A 17,642-nucleotide genomic window follows, 5' to 3' on the forward strand; every position below is an offset into this window, starting at 1 on the left:
CTCCATCTGCCTGTGGCTGGCCAGGGCTGCCTCTGTCTTGTGTACCCCTGAGCAGGCTCCAGCCTGCAAGCCCCACACACTTTGCTCCTCTCCAAAACATGCAGCCTGAGGTGCCTGTCCAAAATCCAGAGTCCTTTGGCAATGAAATTCTCAGGATTTTTATTCAGAAAACTTGGAAACCCCGAGTGAGCGTGCTCTGAGGTCATCAGCTGCCCCACCCATGGGTGCCTGATGGCACTTCCACAAACACAGCCCCCTCAGCCATGAGCAATCAGCCTCTAAGCCATGAAACTGTCCGATTTGGCATTTTATATACCAAAATATTCGGTATTTTACCTGTACCACGAGCAGGAGGGTGCATTGTTATCCTTCCAGCAGAGATGATGGATGTGGGGTCAGGGTTCTGGCTACAGGGGCTGCAGCAGCCCATGCCTGGAGGAACCCACTGGTGACCAAAGCCAACCTCCCACAGCCCCAAAGACACTGATTTTTATAATGGCAGCAAAAGCCCCAAAAGATGTCAGGGCAGGAGCAGGGAGGGAGGAAGGGAGGAAAGGAGGGAGGGAGAAGATGAGGAGAAGGGGCAGCAGCATGCTGCCATCACCTCAGCCTGCCATGAGGGGAGAGAACGTATTTTTAATCACCACTTTTAACACATAAAATACAGGCAAAATCCCAGCTTGACCCACAGCACAGGCTCCCCCCATCTGCTGCAAAGGGAGAGCCACATTATCAAGGGCCACACTGAACAGACATCAACTTCTGAAGTACAGTCCAGCTGAATAAATAACATAGAAAGTTAATAGCCAAATCCTTTCAGCAGCAGCAGTGCTCTGGGAACCTGATTGGAATTTGAACATTTGCATTGATTTATAATTTTTTTTTCGATGCTATCAGCTGGGAGCAAGTGCTGGAGAGAAGGTACAGGAGCAGCTCTGCAAAACAGGAACAGCTAGCAAAGGATTACCTCCTAAAGGATTATCTTTTAAACAAAGAAAAATTTGGTATACTGCAAACAACTAACTCAAATCAAAAGAAACAGATTAATCCAACAGGATTAATAGGTAAGGATGCCCCGTACTTTAATGTCCAGACACACAGCTGAGGAATGTGAATGGTTTTATTTAGATGGTTTTATTTAGTAGTCAAGCACCTTTTCATAGTTCAAAATAAGAGCTGTTTGTTCAGTTAAAACAAAAGCTTTGATGACTTATCCTGCAGCCTCACAAGCAACAGAGATCTCCAGTCTTTTTATAGAGCCCTTTCCTTTACCCTTACATATGTAAGCTCTGATCATGGAGTTCTTTTAACTCCCACCAGGAAGGAAGATGAGTTGCTGCCTGTACCGCTCCTGCCCTGTGAAATTTCCAGAACTGAGCTCTCTTACTTGCCTCTGAGTGACAGGGAAAGTCACTGAAAACTGGGCTCAAGCTCTTTATGGGGTTGTCTTTCCTGAATTGTTACCACTCGTGTAGATTTTACAGACACGGCATTGCAGTAACACCAGAAGTAAAAAAGCATCAATCTACTAAAATAAATCAGCATCCATGGATTGGGAAGCAATACAACGATATGTACTTGAGCATCCCTGCCTTATCAGTAGATACGTTTGTACTGTCTCTGACCTGCACCAAAGAATTGCACTGAAATGTACCTGACTGTTTTGGCAAACAGAGTAAGATAAGCAACCAAGTTTAAGCCATAAAAATAAAATTTAATAATGTACAAAGACAAAGCCCTGTTCGTTTACTAAAATTACGTTTTACTGTATTTTAATATTTCAGCATTTCTGTTAAAAATGTTTATTAACCACACATTTGAGATTCCCCTGGGGTAAATGAAAAAGCCCAAATACTTAAAAACACAACACAGCATATGGCAATTCAGCAGTTCCTTTATGTTTTAGTCAGCCTCACATATGTGTCAGCCCCTATTCTAATCCAGAGGTGAAACCAAATTCAGCAGCAATTGCAAACCTTACCTCTTGATGATAGGAAAGATTATGGACTTTGGTGAAGTCTTCCATCTAATAAATTTATATTTCCAACTTTTGAAGTCATATTCTTTCCTAATCAACTAACCTCCGCATTGGTCCAGCATACATTTCAAGTTTGTTTAAGAATGAATTAAGCATTAAGCAAAGACTCACCTCCTCCACCTCCAAGAAGGCTGGAATTAGCTGTAAGAGAAACAAAAAGGGAATTGTTAGCATTGAGCTTCCTAAATATACATGGAACCAAAACAAAAGATGTTTCACAAGAGATGTTCCATTGTTTCAGTAACTTTGCTACTTTTCCCTCACCCGAAAACATTTCATGCAAAAACAATCGCTTATTGTAAATTACAATTACAATCTTTACCTCGGCAATATCTTTGAAAATGCAAGCTAATAAATAAAACAGTAATACAATTACTAAAGCTAATGCACTGAATAGGTTATGAAATTACAATCCTGCATTTATAATTCCATAAACCGTATTCCTTTGTGATTACCGAATTAATTCCAAATGTTCATTGTAGAGAAACTTAAACAGACTTTTGATGCAACTTCTGATTATCTCTCCTTGTTTTCTACGCCCTGGGACCTTTGGGGATGACGATGAGAAATCCTGGTTCCATTGATGCAAAAGGGTTTGAGCAACTGAGCTGGGATTTCCCTCAGCAGGATTCATTGACTCAGCACTGTAACCCTCCAGCTACCCAGGCCAGAAACTTGATAAATCACTTATGGAAAGCAATTTTCAGAGCACGGTGATACAAGATGGTCCTTCAAATTAAGCTAGCACAATTGGAGTCATGCCAAATATTTTCCTTTCTCTGCCTAGGCAGAAACAGAAGGAATGCCTAAGCTTCTAAACCTGTCCTTTAGACGTGTGGGAAACAACTCATTGTTGTATCGGAATATATTTAAAATGAAGTAAGAGCATAAAGGAGAGACACGGGTATTTCTTATTATTTCCTGATGAGTAAAGAGCAGATACCTCAATCCATGCCCTGCTCCAGGACAAGGATATATAGCAAGATACAGAGAATAAATTAGATATTTTCTGTATGTTATTGCTTATATCGTTTTCTTCTGCTTCTTCAATAGAAGTCTGTAAACGGCAAATTCCCTGCTATTCGGTTTTTTCCATCACTTTCTTGAGACTTTTACATAAAGTGATAATTATCTTTGTTTTCTTCTTTATCAGACATTCTACAAACAGCTTTGGCTTAATATCCATTTTCAGCTCAAACATTTGCAGCCAGCTTTCCCTGATACTTCAGTAAAACTGCCTTCACCAGAAAGCCAGATTTTCCATCACAGTTAAGATCTGTGTTCCAAAGTACCTCAACATTACTCACTAAGTACTTCTACATTAGTGAAAATGCAATGTCCTTCAAAGAAAAAAAAATTCAGTTTAATATCCAGCATAGCTGACCATATCAAATCAAGTCTGGTCCTAATACCCTGGAACATGAAGGAAAATGGGACAAAACCCCTTTTTTTTTCTGAAAGAAAGTGATTTGGAGCCATTTTCAAAGAAGTGCTTGTTTGGAGACACAGAAAGGTTGGAGCAACAGACACGAAATGGAAAACTTTAAAAAACAACACCACCATTATCTGTAAGTGATGAACATCTCTTGGCTATCCTCTCTTTAGGTGCTAGCAGGGAACAAATACTGCCCTTATATATTGCCTTTGACAAAGATATAATGATGGTAATAATAAATGTGTGCAGATACGTTGCAAAGAATGCCAGTCTTGCTATATTTATATTTATTCTTGCCTTGACTGAAATTCACTATGAAACAAAGAAACAAATAGAACCAGCCTCACATATTTTTACAGCTGCTTCCAAAGACCTCCTGTACCAGGTAACATCACTTTCCCTGCAGTAAAAAGTACTTATCTGCTATAGAAATCAGCAGTTTCTTGTCAGAAGAAACTGAAAGGAACCAAGTGTCATCTACTGCCTGCTGTTCCAGCTCATCTTTTTAGCACTGTAGAATACACCTACAATTAAACTATTCTAATCCTTACATGAGTCACGTTCTAGGATTTCAGTTATTATGTTGGAAAGACTGGAGACACACAGCTAAAGCCTGTTACCAAAGTTTCCAGTACTAAAAAAGTTCCTTCGGATACCCAGCCAACATCCCCATTGCAAACTTTCATTCAATGGCTTCTCAGAGAATTATGTTTCTCTCATTATGTTTTCCTGACAATGTTCATCTTGCCAATACTTTCCAAAAACTTCTTAATAACATGTAAGTCAGCACCACATACTTCTCTATAGAAACAGTAAAAACAGTTCAAACGGATTTTTGGCTTCAATGCATCTACTACAGCTATTGAAAATGCAATAATAATTCACAGGCACTCTTTTTCAAGAAAATTTTGCCTGCATAATAGGAAGGAAAATCAAACCATTTTCTTATGATTCCAGGAAAGAACAGGACTGATTTATATCTATAGTTTCTTTGCTAGAAAGATAACGTGTCAAAAAGCAAGAATTTTTATTTTCAGACTTTCCAGACTCTCCCTGAAAGCTTCAATAAAACACACAGTCTCCTTCCACATTTGGGAAAGCCTTACCACTACAGGAGTAACTTGTCACTTAGCACCTAATGAATCTTCTCCCACCCAGAGGTCAGCACGGCCCCAGGGCTGCAATCACACGGTGTGATGTTGGAGCAAGCACGGCCTCTCCTCTCAGCCCCTCTGTGGTCATCTTGGACATCACAGCTCCCAAACCACCACGAGTTGGAAAACACTTTGGAAGCTGCTCCTGCTGTAGAGGTTCAGCTCTGGGGAGTTGGATGAGCAACCTGCAGAAGGTCTCATGAGGTTTCCAGCCTCCAAACTTGAACTGGCCCCCAGGTTATGCTCAGGGCATGGCCAGCCTCAGGTAGAACACCTGACACCCTGTGTCCCCAGAAGTGTGTGTGTCCCACCCCTGGCAGCAGTCCCAGCTGGGCTGGATGGGGGCCCTGAGCAACCTGATCTAGTAGAATGTGGCCCTGCCCACGGCAGGACAGATGGAATGGGATGATCCTTAAGGTCCCTTCCAAGCCAAATCACTCTGATTCCATGATTTTATGACCGCAAATTGTAAATCCACCTTGGCTAACCCCTTGTCCTTACTTCTCTTTTCCAGAGCTGCACGAGGTTCTCAAGGTCCAGGAGACTTGGGGTGGGAGGAAATAGGAAGACTGAATTGCTACCAAGTTACCAAGGCAAAGGAAAATCAAAGAAAACAAACAAGAGTAAGAGAGGCTCCAAAGAAATGTGAGTAAAGGCTTCCTGCACCTCATTTCAGACTTGTACCACCCTTTCAAAGTGACCTGCCCAAACCCTCTGAAATTGCCTCCTTGAAAACTACAGTCCACAACAGATTGCTGGCCATTAACTCTGAAAATCCACTCACAATACAAACTCGAAATATTATTTTAATACATATACAGAGTGGTCATGCAGCCAGCAGGCTATGGACTGCCGTGCCAGACTGAAATACAAGACACACTGATAGAGCCCCATCCAAAACATCGCTGGCAGTGGCCCTCAAGAGGCAACAGAGGTGAGAGTTCATCTGATCTTAAATATTTTTGCATACACCAGTAACATAGGCTTCAATTAAAAAAAAATTTAAAAATAATAAAAAAATAAAAATAATAAAAAACATCCACCAGGAAAAAGGGCACCATATCTGGGGACCAGTTCCTGTGGTTTAAATAGTGGCTTCAGGATGACACAAATTTACAGCTCTAGAGATGCTGTGCATCACCACTACTTTAAAAGGAGACTTGAATGCTGCATTCTGAGAGACTAGATCTCATCTTCACAATCTTCACAGTCTGTCTCAGTGCAGAGAACAGAAATACATCTAGAAGTGTTAGGATGGCTTTCAGCCCTTTAGCTCTGGGTTTCTTTTTAATAGGGACATTTGAACCATTAGCAGAAAAACTGTTTCTACAAAGTTCAGCCACATCTCTAAGAAAAAATCCACTCTAAAAAATTACTTCAACAAAAAAAACAACACAGTTTCTAAACACTAAGGATAACAATTTAGCCCTTAATGAGATGTTTATAGCCCGAGATTCAACCAGAAATTCAGTATTTCAAATGACTTAAAGCCTCAGTGGACTAGATATATATGCTTTTTAACAGCAGCAGGACATCTCTAGTAAAGAAACCCAGTGAACTGGGTTCTCAAGGTCTGCTGTACTCTGAGAATTAAACTCTTGCTTTAAGAAATGAAATCTTTTCCAAAATATGAGTGCGGGGAGAGAAGGGAAAAAAAAAAAGGAAAGAAAATAAAAGACCTGGAAGGAAAGAATTTAAAGTGAGCTTAGTTGCTCATTATGGAATACCCACAATGAAAGCTCTGGTTACTAAAATGTACAACTTTTAATAATGAATATACCAGCACATTTAACAGTTAAGGACTGACTGGCCATCAAAGTTTTAAATCTCAGCCTTCTAAATTAGTTACATTGTACCACTTTCCAACACTTTTTTGACTGAATAAGCAGACGAGAAACTCTGGTGTGGTATTAATATTTTCATCACTGTTCCCTTTACAACAACGTTCTTGCCAAACAGTAAGGTTATTTGAAATTTAGAGGAAAGCAATTGAATGCTGAAGAAGTTCACCTCAAAGGAAACTGAAAGTCTGCCAGCCAGAACATACAAAAAGTGCAGAAGGATGTCTGTATGGGTTGGTTAAACAGGCATTTGCAGGCACAGAATTATTTTTTTCTGCTGTCAGTTTTGAGGAATTCAGAGAATAGGAAAGATGTGAATAGCAATTTTTGTGATGTCTCTGGAGATAGCACACTTTTAGCTTTGTTAAAAACATGGCTGAATAACTGGTTACTTTTTGTTGGCATATACTCATCTGACAACAATTTAAGAACATAAATTCTTCTGGGAGCATGTCTTTGTCAAGTATTAATGGCACTAGTAACTTAAATTGACATCTATGTCATGCAGCCATGCATCTGTCAGTATAATAAAAATATACTTTTAAAAGATTAGTTGATATTGTCTGACTTGGCAGCAGATGTTTGAGCTTATTTTGATGTAAAAAAGATTGAATATTTTTGTCAATACTTTCTAATTGTGAAATTTATTCAAGGAGACATCTTTATAACTGGCAGTATTGTAAGATGCAAGACATTCTATTGCCTCAGACACCATTTTTATTCATCAATAAAACATCATAAGAGGCAGCTGGTGAGCAGAGCAACAGTAATTTATGGAATGGGAAGCTACATTTCTTCTACGTGTTTTGTGAGACATCCTTACCTGTCACTGCATCTCGTTTCATCTTCTCTCAAGAAACCAGAGAGAACAAAGAGGAGTGAGATAACAGCTGCACCTTTGTACATCCAAACATTTTTAGCAAGAAATGTGTTTGGGTGCCTTAAAAGTAAAAAGCTGTAGGCTTAAAGATCATGAAGCCATTTTGCAGCAGGTATAGTAAATAAAAAATTAAAAAATAAATAAATACAGTCACCACTCTGCTTAAAATGCTTCCCTCCACACTAAGCCACAGCAATCAGGAGAGGTAAAAAATAACATTATAACGACAGACTGGGCCAGATTGGCAAAGTTATGTCAGTGGCTAATGAAGCAAAGCAGAGACTACTGGAAATTATCTACTACTGGAAAAAATAGGACTTAAAACACTGAAGTTACCATAGCCCAGAAACAGCTCCAGAATACGAGTGGAACAATCTACAGAAGATTCCTACAAACAACTTGCTCCTCTCCAGGTTTGCTTATTTTTAATCTGTGGTCAAGAACACATCATGCTTTCAATATATACTCAAAAGACTTCAGCTTCATGCACTAAAAAATCTCCTCTTCTGCCCATAAAATCCCTCTGTAAATAGAAGCAATGGTCTACCCAGGCTCATTTTATTCATAATAGGAAGTACCAACTTTAAACTCTCTTTCTAAAAGGCCAAGATCCCTAGAAGCACAACCACACAGTGAAGTTTCCATCATCTTTGTTTTAGCAAAAACAGTTGATGTGGGAAACTACAGAAGGTACTGAGTTTTCCATGTCTCACCTTTTTTTTTTCAGATACTGAAACTGCAGAGTACAAGTTAAAGATTTTAAAAAAACAAAACCAAAACCAAACCAACAAACAAGAAGAACCCTAATGGAAGGCTTTGAGCAATTAGAAGCACAGGTTTTGTATTTGGAACCAATGAAATAGGTTTGTGGCTCACTTGTCACAACCTGTGATTTTTCTCTTCCCCACTCAAAAATTCTGTACAGAGAGCAGATTTTTTAAACTGAGGTTTGCTAACGTTGCAAATAAAGTAGTCATTGTCTCTAATTTCAGGCTTGTAAAGGTTATGTCAGAGGTAGATTAAGGGAAAAAAAAATAATCAGCATACTAGTAAGTGCTCTGGAGTTGATCCTGTCAAGGAAATTGCCTTCACAACATTCTGAATTCAATAAGGAAACAATAACTGTCAAAAGGTCTCAGTTATTTTTCTTCTTCTAATACATTACCAACTCAATACATGATGTGCATTTATGCAAGAAGGTTATTTTTATAAGTTATACATTACATCCATTAAGCTTAATCAGTCATATGCAAAGCATCTCTGAAATCTGATATGAAGAGTAAAAAAAAAAACCCACCAAATGCACCAAAAACCCAACACAGGCAAAGCAGCAGCCAGCAGCATGGGACAAAAATGAGCACACAGCTATCAGGGTAACATTTTCAACTTGGCCTAATCAGAGGCATAACTTCAAAGCAGAGGGAGCAGAATGACAGGTTTTTTACCATACAGCAAAATACAGTAATTGCTTTAATGCAGGGTGAAAGAAAATTAACAGAAATTGAAGTTGACTAATACATCCTGAGAAAAATCCATCAGAGAAGGTGTTTGGCCCAGAGTACTTCCTAAATGCTGCTGTATAAACTTCCAGATGGTCTGAAGTTTTAGGCTGCAGCTTTACAAGAAGCCTAAACTTTGCAGTAGCCTGAGGACTCCACCAAAATTGCTTCTTGGTGGGGAAGTCAGACAACCACAAGAAAAAAAAGTAACTTAATATCCCAAAACCCAAATGAATTTTTTTTTTTTTCTTTTTAAGAATGGTCCCAAACATAAACTGCACGAAACACTTCCAGGTGAAATTTTTTGCAAAAACAGCTGTTCACACTTTCCTACCAATGAAATTCATACTTTTCATCCCCACCCAGTGGAATTAATTTCAGCAAGACAGGACCAACCATCTATCCCAAACCAAAAGGAAGAAAGTGATGCAGGAGGAGAAGGTTTCCTGCCAGTGCCTCAAGAAGGACAGTTAGAAGAACCTGTTTGATGAGGCTGATGTCATCCTTGGGAGGCAGAAGACAACAGACTTGTTGAATCAGAACCTGCAGTTTGAAGGGAAGGACTCAGAAAAGGCTGAAAGTGGCTGCTCAGCACAGAAAAATTCATGGCCATGTTTGGTGTGTGCCCCTTTGCAGAAGCTACACTCACTTTCTCCATTTCTCTCCTTTTGGGAAACATCAGAAAAGCCCAAACCACGAATAACTTCATTCTAAAACAAATAAAGTGGTGATAAATTGTCACACACATTACTGGATGATAAAGGGGAAGAGATGAATTAAGATTTCATCCATTTTGTGCATCACTTTGTGATTTGCTCAGTCAGCTACAAGTGGCCTTCTGGATCATGAAGGTGTTGAACAAAGTGCAAAGCAACAGGAACTTCTTCCAGCACAGAATAATAAAGACAAAAATATTCAGGCCTATTAGAGCCCATTCTTCATCACACAGCCATTTGTGTGGTTTGTAAATGTAACATTAAAGGGAATCAAAGTGCTGCAGTATATAATTAATCCATTTAAGTAGACTCATCATCAATATTTAAAAGCCAATGCAAAATAAAATAAGACGTGGTCCAAGGTTCTACTAGCACAATTAGAAAAACTGTTTTGGTAGTAATTGTTCCAAAATAATTAGTGAAATTTGTATAACTCGTGCATCTTTCCAGTATCCCAAAGGAACTAGAATATGTTATCTGGAAAACAGGGTAAAAAAAAAATCAGAGTGAAGTTCTTCAAGCTTTTGTTGCTTTTGTCTTTTCAAAATTACAGCCAGCTTTGAACCTACCAAAGTCTACCTGAATCTTATGACCTTTTTCTTCTATTTTTAGTTTTTAAAACATAGCTGTGGTACTTAACAGTGTAGCTTATCACTAGGTTTCATTTCAGTATTTTGCTACCAAAAACCTGTCCAGTATTTCACTTCTCTAAGGAAAAAGTCAGATTGCAAAAAGCTGTAATAAAGCAACAGCTACCTTCTGAAAATTAACACGAAGTTAAAAGGCGAGAAAAAACTAATATATTTCAGTCCTGAAACATTAATATTCAACATTCAGGCTCCAAATCAATTTTAAAAAACCCTAATTTGTTAGGAAATCAAAGACCACTGCTGAAAAGAAGCTACCTGGGGCCTTGTCCTGCCAATTTTTCCATGGGGCAACCAGCAGGAAGAGTTTCCCTGTGGTGCAGGCACATCCCACACTGCTCCTGCTCTACTCACAGGCAAACCAAGCACGGGTAGTGATGGCTCCAGCTGCAGGGCCACCTCAGTGGGTGTATTTTCAACTCAAAGTACTGCATGTCCACACCACTGTGTTTCCTTAGGACGGCAACACTCATGTACAATTCAGTTTGAAAAAAAAAAAATGAAAATAAGAAGAAAGGCACACCTGATGTCCTACAAAACAGAAACAGCCCTGGTGTTTTGGTTTGCTATGGTTTGGGTTTTTTTTTTTTCAGCTGCACAGACAAGACTTCACTTGCAACTTTTGCCTCCAAGTTAAGAGGAAGGCAAGCTGTTATTGCACTGTTTTTGCAAGAGCAGCCTGGAAGGAAGATTCTGACAATGAATTACAAGCTCCTGCAAGCGACTAGCACAGACTTGTAGGAGCTGAAGAGCCTGCAAAGCACTGAAGTCGACTTTAAAATGTGTCCAACTGGGTGAGTGCAACACGCTCTGCACATGATGGTGTTGCATCACCTCTAATGATCCTTTCTTTATATAGCCTGAAATTAGAAGCAGCTCCCACTGTGGTCAGTGGGAGCCACATTACAGAAGAAACAGAGAATCTGGTTATGTATTTTAAAGTCGTGGGGGTGTTGTTTTCAAACACAGGCCCAAACTGTTCCTATAGGGCTAAAAATTTGTGTAACAACAGTCATGTACTCCTTTGTAAGGGAAAGTGGAACTTAGTAACCTCAATATTTCAGTCAAAGCAGGAATCATGCATTATGGTAAAATATGGACTGGACATCATACACTGCCTCTAAGAATATTGTCCCAAATATTTCTGCATCCTGCTGTCAAATATACTATCCATACTTTATCTTAACTGTCTGTTTCAAAAAGCTATAGCCTAAAAAAATCTGGAGAAGATCATAAAAGACAGTAAGAATAAAGTGTAGCCATCAACTTACTCTATCAGAGACATCAGAAATTGCCCCTTTTATGATAAAAGTAAGTCAGCTTAAGTCAGATCCATCATCCTCTCCATTTTACTGCTCTTGGAACGTACAGTCCATGACACATCTTAAAATGGAGAAACATAAACTAAAGTTTGATAAAAACACAGTCAAAAAAACACTGTTAGCTTACCATTTTCACATTCCCTGAAAACTTTAAAAACTCTATTCAGGAACTTTAAAGAAAAAGAAGATCACAAATAATCAAAATGATGGGAAAGCCTGAAGATATTTTCAAAGGCGTGACAGAGCCAAGAGCCCAGATGAAATCCCTGGCAATGACAGATTTTAGATTGTGTGGGACAATTCTTTGTTCCTGTCAGCTTGTGGAGGGTTTCTAATCTTTCCTAGCTACAGATGCTCACGGTTTGTGATTTATCCCAACAGCCATTAGACTGAGCTCTGCTGTGTGGTTATTTTCCCAGCAGACAGTGCCCTGCACCCCTTTTCCCTGGCCATCACCTGTGTGATGTGAGCTCCCCATGGCTCCTGAGGAATAAAGCAAGGAGTCCATTTCTTACACTCTTACAATCCCTCTTTAACACTAAAAATTACAAGCACTTCTTAATGATAAAGGAGATTAAAGCCATTATCCGAAACTTTGCAGTAAACAGACAATGTTGTTCCAAGGCTGTGCATTCCAGCAGGTAATATCTGGCAGAAGCAGCATTAAAGGCTTTGATGAAAAATTTACTGAGGTTATGCTGGACAAGGAGCTTTCATTTTCTGTGAGGCACAACAGGAGGGCAGAATGTCGCACTGCCAACGCTGATAACGCCGTGCAGACAGAAAAATAATCATCAGCTTGCAACTCCTAATCAATAACTTCATCATACAGGCACCAGTGGGCCATCCTTAGAATTTCATGTCCTTGCTTCCTGCTGATTCCACTGGTCAATTTAGATATGGAAATGTTGCCTGTATCAAGCAGGACTCGTGCTACCTTGTCACGTAGGTTATTCCCAGGGAGGCAACACATTTCCATCATCTAGATGAGACAAGAGGTTGGGTGCAGAACATATTTGGAAGGGTGATTTCCCTTCCACAGCCCACGGTGACAGGCAGACACTGTCCACGGTGGCAGTGTGGGACATCTGTGCTTTGTGAAGCCCAGCCAGACGATGTGAATTCACCCTCTGGTGGCAAAGATGCTTTGTGGTTAGTTCACCACCATCACCACAAGCACTTCCACCACAAATCCTTTCTGCCATAACCGCTACCCAAAACCGCAAGAACTGCTCATAGTTGCTATTTTTTGCTACTTTTGTTTTTCATTGCTTCTAGTCACAGTTTGTCCATTGATTCAAGAGCAGTATCAGCTTGTAAAGCAAGTAATAGAACACATCTGCCCCTTTGCCTGGGCCACAGCTCAATCACAAGCTATTTTGTATAGCCTACAAATTATTCTCACTGAGAGTTTCAATAAAAAGGACTGTGGCTCCTGAATCACAGCTTAGGACTGAGAACAAGAAAGAAAAATCCTACAATTTCTACAGATAAATAAACCAAAGACAAACTGGAGAAAGCTGATTAATCACTTGAAAGTATGCTGCTTCTTTTTTGTGCTGTTACTGAGCATTTTTAAAGTGCTGCCTAAATAAGGAGTTCTGTGCTTTCAGTTAACCAATCTTTCTGTAAGGCAAAAAGGGAGACAAATACATGTAGCTCAAAAACCCTGGTGGGCTGAACACTGGTCCAAAAACCACACTGGTCCAAGTTGAAGCGTTTTTCTCCAAAATGCTGCAACACATGCAGTCCATCCAGAGCAACTTTCCAACACCTTGCTGTCAATAAGATGATCTTTTTAATGAGTTATTTTTCATTCCATACTTTACCTCGAGGTAAAATAAAGACCTTAGGAAGCTCCAAGCTTTCACACAGACCATTTGAATCCAGGATTAGTACGTAACTCCCAGTGGTCTATTCCACGTCTAGGAAATACAAACAAGGATGCCATAATCTAATCTGTGCTGAGCAAACACTTCATTTCACTATTCTAATACTGCTAGAGTGATTTATGAGGTAGCTGAGTAATTCTGAAAAATGTACTAAGAAAACAAAGACAAAATTAGGCAAAGTACAAACATTGTTTATATGAATACAGAGACCAGTAATGTCAAAGGATATCACAGGCATCTTATGCCATACAAAAGCACATCTGTGAAGCAGGTAAAGTATGTTTTTATAGCTGTTCAGAAAAGAAAAAGATGAATCATCTTTTATAGCTCTATATAAAATTACTTTTCTAGTGGCAATTAATAGAGAGAGGCCCCAGAATACCAGTCACATGCTCTAACCATCAGGGAGAAATAAATTACACGACAATAAAACCCCCCCCAAACTTGAGTGAATATGGAAAATTCTATTTTCTCTTGAAAAGCAGCTGCATGGATCACACATTCTTGATGCACATTAGCAAAGAGATGGCTTGGTGGAGCCAGGGGGGATCTGCTGTCCCCAAAGCATCAGGTAGGGACATTGCAGGGTGATATCTTGCACAAGTTTAGGGTCATTATTTGCAGGAAAAGATGTCCTGTTAATTTATCTCACATAATGCTGGTATCATTCCTACCGATATGTCTAAAACCCACCAACAGTCCCAAAATGTTACCAGAGGACGTTTGAGGCAGCAAAATCCACAGTGATCTGGCTGAAATAAGGGGCTGTGCTGGAGCTTGGCTCTTTTCTTCCCCCAAAGTCTCAGGCAGTCTTTTCTTTATACTTCAAACAAATTAAATCTACTGCAATTAATGATTATAGTTTTCCCTTCAATCAGCCCATACTCCTCTAGGAAATTAACTTAGCTATTAAAAGCCTAAAGGCTGGAAAGGAACCTAGTTAGATGAGTTTTACCTCCTCTGTATTGCCTGTGTAATCAAATGCAGTTTCCCCACCAGTTTAATTCTAATCAGTTTAATTACTGAAAATTACAAGCAAAAAAAAAAAAAAGCCCTCCTTAATTCTTACACTAGAACAAAGGAGAAAAGCTACACATGGCAGCAGAAGAGAACTGGGTGACAACACTTGGATTCTGCACATGAGGGAGAGGAAAGGACCAAAAATAAAGACAAATTCCAATATTCCTTAGACAACGGCCCCCAGACTGAGGAGATGGAAATAGCAAGCACCAACCAAGAATAAAACTGAGCACAGACCTACTTCCAAGGTGTGAAGTTGTGGGGAGAGTTTATTACTTCAATATTGCAACACCTTGATTACACAGGACTTGTGTCGACCCACTGAGTCTTACTCTGTATTTCCTACTCAGTCTTTTGGCCCTGCATAAAAGCCTTTTTGCTGTAATATAAAAATAGATGAAATGTGTCCTAAGCAAGTCTTTTGGACACACACGGCACTTTCCAGATAGATTTAGAGAGAGAGCACCTTCCCTTCACTTGATTTCCACAGCAGAAGTAATTCTTACTGTTATGAAATTCCCCATTTAAAAAGAAATTATTTCATGGTATGTTTCTCTTACCTCTTGCCACAAGAAAACCTCCATGTTCATCAGAGCAATGAAAGACAATATAATGTCTTTATTTCCTCTGAAATACCCAAAACTTAAACCAAATCCATTCTTAGGTTGTATCTATTTCCCATTTCTCATTTCTCCTCTTTGTGCATAAATGACTTTGCTGTCTACTTCACAATTCTAAGGACCTCAGTCAAGGCCACTTTAAATCTTCTCCATCCAGATGACTAATCCCAGTAATCTCATTTAAACTGCTAGTTCACATTCTTCTAATGCTGCACAGCCATCTGATCTGTGCTAGGAAGGGGTAGGAGCAGCCTGGTGACTCTTACTAGAAGACATTAGTGCCATAAATCAAGGATTGGTGCCAGTAAGAGGTATAGTGGCATTTAGTAAAAAGTCTAAAAATATTGGTACAAGTTATTTTATTTTTGCTGAATTCGCCCATCGGCCAGCTCTGCATTTTGTCATGTGGACTGCAGAAAAGAGAAATTCTGTCTCACCACAAAAAATGCAATCCTTCTCCAAAAAGGAAACTCGTTCAATCCAAGGCAAGTTTTTAACTAATTATGAGCACGATCTTTAATAACGGAGACTGGGGGGAGCCAGAGGGAAGAGAGAATACCACAGAAGTATTCATAAGCATCTTGGAATATGCTCAGAGGCACAGAAAGGTGAACTACACAGACCTTACCAACAGGCAAACCAGGCATGCTCTACAGAAAAATGTCGTGTCTCTTACAAAAAGGCCACTTTGCTGTAAGACAACACACGTGTTTTTCACCAGGTCCTCTCCTGTGCCAAGATGTCTGTAGCCATGAAGACTTCAAGAAGTCTCTTAGTTTGTAAAGAGCTGCAGAAAGCTGCAGTATCTCTCTGAGCAAACACACACCAAGCCTTTGTCTGAGTCTCCTGGAGGGATTATTCACAATCAAGGTCGAGATAGGAACTCCTGAGGTGGAGAAGCCTCATATTTATGTTAAATCCAAGTCACTTATTCACCACTTTTGTTCCAAAATGCCTGGCCTTGAGCATTTTAAAGGCTGTAATGGGATGAAGCATATCTCAAAGAACAATAAGTCTCAAAGTTCAAAACAAGTTCTAGACTTAGATAAGATATCTGCATATATCCTTATGAGCTCCCAATTGTTTCAGCCCAAACAGTTAAGAGGGTATTTCACAAAAAAACCCTTTAAGTTTAATTAATCCCAAGTTTAACCTAAACTTTTTTCTCTTAGAAGATGGGGAAAGCTGCAGAAAAGTACATTGAAATTCCTGAAGGTTCTGACTTTTGAAACCCTCATCAAACCTGCAGTGAATAAAATGGGGAAAGAACTGCAATATTCCAGGAGCATAGATCTACTAGCAGTAACTCCTTACTAGTTGATGGCTATTTTCTGCTCTGCTCACGATAAAATTTGGTTTTCCTCTGCAAGATCAGCAGTTAGAAAACTAACTAGAGGAAGAAGAGAGAAACAAAGAAGAAATAAAAAGAAAACAAAAATGCAACCCGAAAAAAACCAAACAAAAAGAAACCCTGAAACCACACACACAAAAAAAAAATTCCCAAAAACCAGAACCAAAAAAAAACCCCAAAACCAAAAAAAAAAAATCCTACAAAAAAAAAAAAGAGCCAAGAAACAACCACAAGAAATCACACAAAGACAAGACCATAAAGTAAGATTTGCAAAAACTCTGTCTCCTTTTTTTCTCCCCCAGAAGATACACCAATGTAGTTATACTTTAAATTCACATTATGCATTTTAAATACACCTTTATGACGTTTTTTAAAAGAACTATGGTTACAAAAGCTGCAACAGGTCCTACAAGAAATGGCACAAAAATCAGCTGTATGTGTTAGTGGGGAATACCCTCACCTTTAGTAGGGGTCCCTTTCCTGTGACAAACTGATGAAGACTCCACACGAACTGCATCTCCTAAAAAGGCAACTGCAGGACATGTTCCACCATTACTAGTTAAAAATTCATCTTTAAAAGAATAAAATTGTATTTGCTTGAGGCATCTAAGATAGTTCTTTAAAACGAAGAAAAAGGAATTGAAACAGTGCACGTTAATTTACAGGATATTAACATTTACTCTATCACTGCCATCTCACTGAAGCTGAGATTTGGAGTGTATATAATATCTGGTGCCCAAAACAGCCTTTCACAAAGACAAATTCACCTCCTGGTGGGCCCAAAGGATCCTTGAGAAGAATGAATGCACTGGACCTGCATTTCCTAGAGGAAATGCATTCTAGAAGATGTAGTTTTGAAGACCTGACTCCCTCTCATGTAACCTACAAAGCACCCACGGGATCCAGCCAAAGCTCAGAGCTGCATGGAAAGCTCTCATGCCACAACTGCCACGAGGGTCACCACTGACTAAACAGCCAAGTTTAAAAAGATTAAATTCCCTAATCTGAGAAATATTGTTGGAGCAGAAGGCGGGGTAAGTCCTAAGCATAGTTTCAGAAAACAAATCTTGCAGCTCAGCAATTCCACTCTTTACGGTAGGGGATGTTATGACAGCTCCACAGCGAGTTCATATTTAAACAGAACTAAGTCCCCTCTTGCATCCTCCAAAACATCCATCACTGTAACTTCAGCCTTTTCATAATTTAAATGAATAATCTTCAGCTCCT

At 39.4% G+C, this 17,642-nt stretch overlaps 1 protein-coding gene across 6 annotated transcripts in view; it reads right to left on the reverse strand.

Moving 5' to 3' along the window:
* MACROD2 (mono-ADP ribosylhydrolase 2) overlaps positions 1 to 17,642 on the reverse strand; it is an 861,715-nt gene that overhangs the window by 676,424 nt on the left and 167,649 nt on the right. For all 6 annotated transcript variants that reach the window (XM_066316515.1, XM_066316514.1, XM_066316518.1 and 3 more), the window contains exon 4: positions 2,150 to 2,179. In XM_066316515.1, coding sequence (XP_066172612.1) covers positions 2,150 to 2,179 — 30 coding nt within the window. The remainder of the gene's footprint in view (positions 1 to 2,149; positions 2,180 to 17,642) is intronic.

The sequence above is a fragment of the Sylvia atricapilla genome, chromosome 3, assembly GCF_009819655.1.
Source record: "Sylvia atricapilla isolate bSylAtr1 chromosome 3, bSylAtr1.pri, whole genome shotgun sequence".
Classification (NCBI taxonomy): Eukaryota; Metazoa; Chordata; class Aves; order Passeriformes; family Sylviidae; genus Sylvia; species Sylvia atricapilla.